This window comes from Primulina eburnea, chromosome 4, assembly GCF_022965805.1.
Source record: "Primulina eburnea isolate SZY01 chromosome 4, ASM2296580v1, whole genome shotgun sequence".
Taxonomy (NCBI): Eukaryota; Viridiplantae; Streptophyta; class Magnoliopsida; order Lamiales; family Gesneriaceae; genus Primulina; species Primulina eburnea.
In genome coordinates, this window is record NC_133104.1 from 18,600,800 (window position 1) to 18,611,495 (window position 10,696).

Consider the following 10,696-nt stretch of genomic DNA (forward strand, 5'->3'; position numbering starts at 1 on the left):
GAAAAACGACCTTCTATTGGTGTGAAAAAAAAATATGTTTTGGGATTTAGGACCTTAAAGGAAAGGAAAATGAGAAGATTTGACACTTGTATGTTGCCAAATCTTCAAAATAAAAGAAGAAACGTTTAGGATATATTGTCAAAAGTAAAGGAAGGAAATTTATGTTTTTGGTGAAGCCTAGGCAGTTGACGAGGTCGTAGAATATCCTAGGACAGTACTTACACAATACATCCAAGTATCCCATTTTGATTGTGTGAGATTCATATCTCACTTATCTAAATCAACATACATCATTAAATTTCACAATAAAATATTACTTTTATGCCATCTCCATGAAATAAAGATTCACAACTTCAGGCTGGAAAATTTCCAGAATTTCCAACATCTCTCAGTCTGCCTGCATTCACCATTTAATGACATATATTCTGTTGGTTTTAAAGTCACGGATGGGGATGGTAAGACTTTGAGAAATGATAAATATTTATTGGCTATGTTGAAAGAACATGAGTACGTGGAGAATATAGACATTTATGTAGATGTGGATGAAAGTGCCCAACCATTGCTCTTGAAACTGCCTGAAGACAATCCAACATCTGGTAGCGTTAATAAAGAGTTATTTATTTTGAGTTTTTATTGTTTTTCTTTATCATTGATTTATTTTCTTTAAATTTGTGCAGATTATAACCCAATCCGAAGAGTTCCAAAAGTGAGAGATACTAAAATATTGGGTGATTATAAGACAAATGAGAAAGTCATTGTACGGGGGGATGTGGTAAATGGAAGTGAACAAGCTAGTACAGTTCAATGGTTCATAACTATTTCGAAGAATTTTGATATCGAGACTGGCTTGCAATCTATCAGTGAATGTACGATTAACAAGGCAAGTTCTTTGGCTAAAATAATATTAAATGTTCCATGAATAATAATTTATTATTGTATTTATATGATTTATTTAGGATTTTCAAATACCAATTGAGGCTGTTGGTCATTATCTTGTTGCTAAATTTACTCCTATGACTGAAGATGGTGAAAGTGGTGAATCGAGCTATGTTGTTACAGACAAATATGTTGATTGTAAGTATAATATATTTGAAATGTAGCATATTATGAATTTTCTATTGATTTCAAATTATAATCTTGATACAATTATTTATTACTTCAATTCATTGAATATATTCAGCAACTCAAAAGGCGAGAAAAGTTAGAGGAAAAAATAAGAATAAGAAAATTGCAGCTTTAAAAAGTGGAGAAAAGATGGAGGTCGAATTCTTTAACAATCGTGCAGTGGGAAAACATCACAGATATTGGTCGAGACACTTGGGGAAAATCGTTCGCGACAAGCATATCTGCCCTATACAAGTGAAAACATGGAAAGAGTTGACGGAATTAAACAAGCAACACATGTGGGATTCAGTGAAGGTAAGTGAATTACATTATTAATTTCAGGTGAATTTACTGTTAGCATAGAGATAATAACATATTCTATTATATTTTAACTTTTGGTAAATCAACTCATTAAAATAGAGATAATATGTCATTTTCTACTGCCGTATTATAATTATGTTGCAGGAATGCATTTTTAGTCCTAGTATAGAATTATATCGTGAGCATACTTTGGAGCATATGGGTGTTTTGTAAATAATAAGTTCTTAACTGATGAGTTTCAGGTATAATAATACCGGTTCAAATTGTATTTAGAAATATCTTCATTTTGTAGTTAAATTGCACTCATGGGACTGATGATTGTAATTTTGGTTTGTGATTTATGTAGAAAACCAGTAACCAGAATTCTAATAATCAGGTAAATGGAGTAATGCCTCATCGAACTGGAAGCAAGCCGCACAGACAACTGATATATGAAATGGTCATAAACATCTATATTAATTCTTATGTTTATTTTTTATGATTTTTTTTTGCTTAATTAACATATATATATATATATATATATATCATTTGCCTTTTATATATCTTTCAGGGAGGCAAGGATAATAACCCACCTGATATTGCAAAAATTTTCTATGAGACTCGACATAAAAATGGAAAGCTTGTTGAGCCAGAAGCACAAGAAAAATATGTAAATATCACTACTTAATCTTTTAACTTAAATTTGTTGTTTATCATTTATTTAAATGACATGAGTTATGGATCTTTGTAGGATGAGATTGTGAAGACTGTTCAATCTAATGCATCACTCTCACAAATTGAGGTTGTTGAAAAGTGTTTTGGACCACAGTGTCATAGTCATGTCTTTGGTTTTGGAGGTGGAATGAAAAGAAAACATTTTAATTGTTCACAGGCTGCTTATATAAAAGATCTTGAGGCTAAGCTCCATGAGAAAGAAGAAGAAAATAATAACCTTAAGAGGCGCATGGATGGAATTGAAAGTAGATTACCCAAAATCGAGAATGAAAACCAAGCAACTTCAGATGCACCTATAATGTCTGGTGAAGGTGTGTTTGTGCTACCTTGAATTTTTACACATTGCATGTTAGAATGATTATCTACTTGGAATAATAGAGATTGCAAGGTTATGAGAAAATTTCAGTATGTTTTTATGCAATATATATATATATGGAATCTTGTATGTATATATATATATATATATATATATATATAAATATATATATATATATATATGGATGTCTAGGAGGCCCAGGAGGTATTGGTGGCCCGGGAATATGACCTCCAGGAGGAGGTGGTGCAGATGGTGCTCCTGGAACGGGCGGAGGTGGTGGAGCACCGCCAATCATAGGAGGTGGAGGGGGAGGTGGCGATGGGGACCCATGTAAAGGAGGAGGCAGCGGGGGTGGAGCTCCAAGTACGGGAGGGGGTGGAGCTCCATGTATGGGAGGTGGCGGTGGAGGTCTGTGGATACTGCAGGTTGGCTTAGTGTAAGAACCTTTATTTGAAGGTATCCACCTTCAAATAAATTAGTGCATACTGGAGGGTGGATACTATTGTATTAGTGTAAGAACCTTTATTTGAAGGTATCCACCTGGATACTGCAGTTGGCTTAGCCTGTCTTGTCATAGAGCTCTGTGGCTCTTGCTGCTTAGCCTTCTTACTGGTACCAAGTGAATCTGCAGAAGGCTTTAAAGAGGAAAATGGCTGCTTCTTGGATATAGCTGAGAGCCCCTTATCATACATATCCTTAATGTTATCAGAAGCAAACTTCTGCGGTGAACCTTGTTTTTCCATCCTCTTCATCGAAAGGAAAACCTCATCACATTCCTTGTCATCCCATTCTTCAACCTTCCCATGTTTATCAAAATTGAGAGACTTGGATTCTTCATAAATGATTGCATCAGCTATAACGGGCCTAGACTTTGGTTGAGCATCGCTGTCATGCAAAGCATTTTCTTGTGAAGATTTAACACTAGAATCAAACTTGTGGTCTAGATATTTCTTCATAAATGGTTTTATTTCTTCTCTTCGATTCAAGCTGAAGGATGGTCTTAGTTGATTCTTCATCTCCAGATATTTTGACTAAAAACTGCTACTCTTATAACTTTGGCATATAGACTTTATTTTTTAATTATTTAAAAATTTACTTCACATGTGTTTGACATAATATATCATTGTTTCAAGTTGTTTTGTTTACAAACTTCGACATCAACAAAGTTTTCACTCTTACTTTATGGTTGAATTACTTCTTTGTTTTCATTGATTTTTTCTATTTATGTTTTACAGATGACACACTGCCTTAATCTGATGTCGTGCTTCAAAGAAGATTAGAAGAATTCAAGCATTGATTAGGAAATTTGTCTATGATATTTTGAAGCAACTACTAAGTAATCACCATTTATGGTCTTCAAATATTTTTGTACTCCAAAGAGTAGATATTAGGAAATACTTCAAGTATCCATCAAAATAGAATTCATGTTTTGGAACAAATCGAAATTCTGTAAATTTTGAATATATGATAGATATGGATGCAGTTGTTTATATAAAATATTTTGTTCAAAAAATTTACTTGTTCCATATTTTGATATTTTATTAATAATGCTATATTTAATATAATAACAAATTCATATCAAATAATTATTATAAATTTCATCACAATTAAAAATATTTTTTAATGAGAATAATTAATGATTTAATGAGAGTTAATTTCATAGTTAAATCGATTTTTAGTGAGGGGCTAATAAATAATAATTATAGTAAATTTCATCATTAAAATAACTTATAGTGAGATGTAAATAATGATATAATGAGGAAATTGTTGTCACTAAAATTTTATTTACTGAGGGGCAAATGGTAGTATAATGACGAAATATTTCGTCATTAATATTCATTTTAATGACGGTATAATCTCATCGCTAAATATGGTATAACAATAATGACGGGATCACATTACCGTCATTAATTACTTTTACCTAGGAGGGCAGTAATGCAGGTATATGACGGGAATTTTCCCGTCATTAAAATTAATTTGTGACGGGTTTTGGACATTTAATGACGACATTTCCCGTCACTATAGATCAATTTTCTTGTAGTGTACCCCCAACTCAGCAGAGATATTACTCAAAATAAATTGGTTCCAACAATCTGGAGGTAGCCCATGGATTTGAACCCATGCCGGAACTGATACAAGATCTTCTTTTCTGAATCTGAAACATCTTGGCATCTCTTTAATGAAAAGGTGGTAGCCTTGAATCAGGTAAGGACCACCACCAAGGATCGCATCTCTAGATTCAGAAGATGGAAAAGAGAATACAATCCAACCACTCTCATGAGTTTGAAATCTAACATCTTTCCCCCATCTTTTAACCAACTCATGGAATGAATTAGAAGATGGTCTTCCACTAATAACATATCCCAATAAGCAAAACCCATAAGTTTTTTCCACCGAATCAATGTCATCATAAGAGAATTTCAAGGTATTAGATCCACGCACAAAAGGTTTTAGTTTACAGCTCTCATTAGCCAATCGATTACCTTTGAACAAATTTACAAAAGGAACTCTCTGTTGTTTATGAGCTGTAGGAACAGTAGCTTGATCCTTAAGTAACTCTGTCTTTCCAATATCTGTATTTGGATGGACATTCTCAGAAGTATCCACCGAATCACCCGCAGCCCCATTAATCTGTGAAGAACTCATACTCAGCTGAGAGCAGTGAGAAACCCAACTGCTATTACAAACCCCAAGCAAAAATAGGAGGGTAGATCGATGGACAATAAAATGTAAACATTAATCGCAACGAGGAGGAGCTTGAGTAATCTGAATTACAAGCAAGATTTCGAACAGTGAAGAGAAAGAACAAGTAGAATAGCTAACGCGCCATTTTTCCTAGAGAGAGGGGAATGACACCATATTAATCAATCCCCTGGTTGCCTTTTCTGTTGGTTATTATTGTTTTGAGGTGTAGTTGTTGTTGGTTGCGTTGTTTCAGTGTTTCGGATCAATTTTAGTTGCATTAGTATTGTTCTTGGCCGTGACCATACCGCACCCGCACTCAGTGTAAGGACCGCACCCGCGGTCGTAATTGTTGGATTTTGGTGGTTTTGCCGTGAGTACACCGCACTCACGGTGATGTTTGTACCGCACCCACGGTGAGCACTGCACCCGCGGTATTTGCAGGACCGCACCTGCGGTCGTATTTTTCAGGGAATTGTTTGGATTGCCGAGAGCTTAGCGCACCCGCGGTGCTTGTTGGCAGCGCACCCGCGGTGATGAACAGTAGAGGTATGGTCGAGATTTTAAGTAGCTTTTTGGATAAGTTGACTTCATTTTTCCCTTTCTTTTCTCCTCCATCTCGATTTTCTCTCTAGAACCAAGGGTTTTCCTCCATTTCTTTTATTTCCTTTCTTCGATCCAAGCTTTTAGTAGGAGTTTCGAGTAGAGATCGAAGTTCTCCTTGGTGCTAGGAAGCTAAGGTAAACTTTTGGTGTGATTATTTCTTGGTTTGAGGTGAGAGATGATTTGGGTTTGTTGTTTATGTTGGTTTAATGGATTGTTTGACTTGGATTCTTGGATATTGAGTTGATGTTGGTTTTATGTATGGACTATTGTTGTAGGTGGTGTACCAAGAGTTAGATTCAAGGTGTTATTGTGTTTTGTAAGTGGAATTTCATCCCTTGTGCTCACATGATTATATATGTATTGTGTTCAAAGGTTTTATTGTGTTATTCCCTTCAATTGATTCTTGATTATGTATTGATTCCATTGCTATGTATATTGGGGACATTTTTATGTCTCATATTATTGAAAAGGGAATACAAAGAGTATAGACTTCAAAGTGATTGATTAAATGCCAAGAGAGAGATTTCAAATGTTTTATTGGATTGATAGATACATAGTCAGAGATTGCATGCAATTAGTTGATCAACGACCATAGGCTTATATCCCTCAGAGTTGTCGATTTATATCGATGAAATACGAGCACCACAGACAGAGTTACTATTGATATCAATCCAACCAGAGTAAAGAGAAATACCATATCATTGTTATGCTATGGCTATGAAATTCATGTTTCAGAGTTTATGGTATTTAATGATTTCAAAGCTATGTTTTACAGAGTATGATATGATCATTGTTATGTAAGAGTTCCACTTGCTGAGTTTTATACTCATTTCAGTTATTTTCATGTGATGCAGCTAAGAGTGACGGACCAGGACAGTGACAGTGGCCCGAAGTCATATGCATACGAAGTTGGAAGGATGACATTTTGGACATGATCACAGGAATGATATTTTGTATTTTTGTTATGTCATTTGAATGATCATGTATTTATTTTGGTTGCAAATATTTTGTAAATGATTTTATGTTATGTAATTGTAATCCTTCCATCCTTCAATTGAAAATTTTAAATTCCGCTGTATTTTAGTTGTAACGTGTCAAGGTGTCACATTTAGTGGTATCAGAGCACCGTTCTTCGGACCAATGCATATGACTTCGTCTACTTTTAACTGTCCGGATATGTTTTCTTTGCATCTATCCATTGTTATTTATTGATATGTCTTTTGTGAGCACATTGTAGAGTATGCCTCCTAAGCGTAAGGCGTCAGAGGGTGAGAATAGTTCTTCCTCGAGAGTTGTCGACGAGTTCGGCAAGTTGCTTAAGGAGCAGGCCAAAGTTCATAGCGAGCAGATTCAGCAGCTGCTTCGATTGCAAGGAACAGGACAGGGTAGAGGCCAAGTGAGAGGCCAAGTAGCTCAGGCAGTTGGCACTGATGCCGTCTTTTCTGCTTTCAAGAGGATGGATCCGCCAGAGTATGCAGGGAGCACTGCTCCGTTAATTGCTGTAGAGAGGATCAAGGCTCTTGAAGCTATCTTCGATCATCTCCAGTATGAGGATAAAGACAGGATCAGTTGTGCAGTATTCATGTTGGTAAAGGCTGCACGTATCTGGTGGAATGCAACCAAGGTTGGTGTTGATGTTTCGACATTGAAGTGGACAGAGTTTACAGATTTGTTCTATGACAAGTATTTCCCCGACGCACTTCGAGCGAGGAAGGTGACTGAGTTGCTGGAGCTTCGACAGGGAGGCTTGAACGTTGACGAGTATATTCTGAAGTTCGAGGAGGGTTGTTTATTTGCTCCGTATATTGCTTCAAACGACAAAGACAAAGGTGCTCATTTCATTCGAGGCCTTAGAGCAGAGATTCGGAGGGATATCAACATGTCCAAAGCTGTGACTTTCAAGGAGATCGTGTCCAAGGCTTTGTTGGCCGAGCAGGATGAGAAAGATATCGCTAGAGAGAGGCAGGAGAGGCATCAAGCTATTGCTCAGAGAGGCCAGGGCTCGAATCAGAGAAGCAAGGATCGTTTCAAGGGGAAAGGCAAGATAGAGCCGAGTCCTAAACCACTGTCAGTTCCAGTTGATCCCGAGAAGCCACTGTGTCCTAAGTGCAGTAGACATCACCGAGGAGAGTGCAGATTTGGCACTCATAGTTGTTATCGTTGTGGCACTGCAGGCCACATGGCTAAAGATTGTCCAAGGGGAGCGAGCAAGGATAGAGTGTAGGGTCGTATCTTTACGATGACCAAGGAAGATGATGGCATTAAGGGAGGAGTTCTCGCCAGTGCAGGTACTTCGCTGGTCCTTCCTTTTATTTCTTGTCTTGAGACTGAGAAGTTGATGTGTAGAGGTTGTGATGTATTTCTGGCTTCTATTGTGGATGTGGATAGAATGATTAAGTTGAATATTGATGATATTGATGTTGTGAGGGAGTTTGTCGATGTGTTTGAGGATGATGTGCCGGGTTTGCCGCCGGACAGAGACGTTGAGTTTGTAATTGATATAGCTCCAGGTACGGTTCCTATTTCTAAGGCTCCGTACCGGATGGCCCCTACCGAGATGAAAGAATTGAAGACGCAGTTGCAGGATCTATTGGACAAGGGTTTTATTCGTCCGAGTTATTCGCCTTGGGGAGCTCCGGTTCTTTTCGTTAAGAAGAAAGATGGGTCGTTGCGACTGTGTATTGATTATAGGGAGCTCAACAAAGTGACCATCAAGAACAAGTATCCGTTGCCACGGATTGACGATCTATTTGACCAACTTCATGGTGCCACTGTATTTTCGAATATTTGATCTTCGGTCTAGCTACTATCAGTTGAAGGTTAGGGAGTCTGATATCCCTAAGACAGCGTTCCGGACCAGGTATGGTCACTATGTGTAATGCCCAAGAATTGTCGTAGAATTAATCAGACAAGATTAATTTAATGCCCCAAGACTTGTAGGATTAATCAGATAAGATCATGAGATGTTACAAGGATTAAAAATGTGGATTTTTAGAAAATGCAGGACTGCACCCGCGGTCTTGATTTTCGAGAAATGGAATGATAAATATTTCACGAGCGCACCCGTGGTGCAGTACATGACCGCACCCGCGGTCATGCGTGCAGCAAGGAAGATGTGACACGTTGCTTAACTTGCATGTTGTATATATACATGTGTCCAAACGTGTCTTATTCAGATTTTCAGAGGAAATCGAGAGCTTGGAGAGAGAATTTCACTTTTTGAATTTAGAATTTGATTTACAAAGAATCCGTGCATCAGAATTCAAATCCGAAAGCTGTATCGTGTTCCTCTTGATTAGAGCTACACAAAGACGTAAGTCTTGTTACATTTTGAGATGTTTTGGAAATATGATGTTGTCAGAACTATATATGATTCAGATATGGTGTTTCTACTACCGTAGACATTGTATAATCGAAGACAGATTTAAGAATAAGTTGATTATACAATTGGTATGAATTTTAGAAGATATTAACTGAGAATTCACACTAAATGGTAGTATTCTTGATTGAAGAATGAATAGATGAGCATTCTTGTATGTTTGGCTAGATTATTCAGTAGATATGTGAAGTCAGATCGAAGAAAGAATATCGTATGTCTGTGTTTTGTATTTCAGCATCACGGAAGATGTATTTGTTAGATATTCATATGCTGGAATAGAGTGATCAGATTCAGATATGATTTAGATTATATCGTGATATTGTTGATATGATCAGATTTTGTTTTGTTCAGATTGATCAGAGTATGTACTGAGTTGAGTATTGATCAGAACAGATTGTGAATTGAGCTACACATTGTTACAGTGTACTTGATTTTGTCATTTCAGATCGGATATGGACAGACTGGACTTCGAGACTTCGTCTTCCTCAGACGGGGACGACAAAGGTATAATTCATGTGATATTCGGGAAGAAACAACTCAATTGAGATCACTACTTGAGTTGCCCAATAAATCACATACTATATTCTTGTTTATGTTTTATATGATTATGCTTTGTTTACTGATTGTATTCATGCATTTAAGATAAGACAGTTTGGAGATCAGCCAGACTGCTAGACGTTCGGTGATATCACAGCTTAGGAGAAGATCACCTCTCCTATTGTAGATGTGGATACAGATCAGACCGAAGTCTAGGAATAAGACGGACAATCACCACGAGTGGTAGGGTAGGTGATAGATCGTCTTATTCACACCGGGATCCCTAGAGTTATAGATCGAGTCGAGTCTAGACATGATTTGATTAGGACTTCATGCTTATATGGATGTGGCTCCTTGATCATGGGACCCATCGTTATTGCTTCCAGTTGTGCTAGCATGTGTTTATGATTTAGATTGTTTATATGCATGTTTATCTGATTTGAGTTACATGCTTATTTGATTTATTTCATAGATTATGAAATATATTGGTTTATACAGGATCGCATGTTTTATGAATTAGTTTGTTTATATACATGCTTACCATGTTTTATACTGGGATTTATTCTCACCGGAGTTATCCGGCTGGTGTCTTTTTGTATGTGTGCATGACATCAGGGGAGGCAGGATCGGGGTCACGAAGATGATGAGAGAAGACGAGTTTAGCGTGGTGATTCCGGACTTAGAGTAGATTGGATTTTACTACTAGAATTTTGGTAGTGAACCTTAGATTAGAATGTTGTACATTATTGTATTTTTAATACTGAATTGTATTTTATATAAAGACATGTATAGTATTTAGATTCCATTACCTTCCGCAGTTATATAATTTAAAAAAGAAAAATTTTAGACCCTGTTTATCAGAACAGATAATTAAATCCCAACGATGATTAAGAACTTGATTAGCGTCCGGGTCCCCACACTATGAGTTTCTTGTGATGTCTTTTGGTCTGGCCAATGCTCCTTCGGTCTTTATGGATCTGATGAACCGTGTGTTCAAGCCGTATTTGGATAGCTTCGTCATTGTCTTCATCGACGAC

At 36.9% G+C, this 10,696-nt stretch overlaps 1 protein-coding gene across 1 annotated transcript; it reads left to right on the plus strand.

Annotated features, from left to right (window-relative positions):
- Positions 1-421: 421 nt before the first annotated feature.
- Positions 422-3,927, plus strand: LOC140830903 (uncharacterized). The gene is made up of 7 exons (XM_073194466.1): positions 422-596; positions 678-866; positions 957-1,074; positions 1,181-1,419; positions 1,976-2,074; positions 2,156-2,450; positions 3,691-3,927. Exons 3-7 carry the CDS (start codon positions 1,014-1,016, stop codon positions 3,705-3,707), a joined length of 711 nt encoding a protein of 236 aa, XP_073050567.1. The 5' UTR covers positions 422-596; positions 678-866; positions 957-1,013; the 3' UTR covers positions 3,708-3,927.
- Positions 3,928-10,696: the final 6,769 nt, after the last annotated feature.

Excerpts from the sequence above, each read along its gene's own strand:
- LOC140830903 (XM_073194466.1), top strand. The coding sequence starts at position 1,014 with ATGACTGAAGATGGTGAAAGTGGTGAATCGAGCTATGTTGTTACAGAC. Across the intron at positions 1,075-1,180 it reads TACAGACAAATATGTTGATT|CAACTCAAAAGGCGAGAAAA; the intron begins GTAAGTATAATA and ends GAATATATTCAG. Across the intron at positions 2,075-2,155 it reads CAGAAGCACAAGAAAAATAT|GATGAGATTGTGAAGACTGT; the intron begins GTAAATATCACT and ends GGATCTTTGTAG.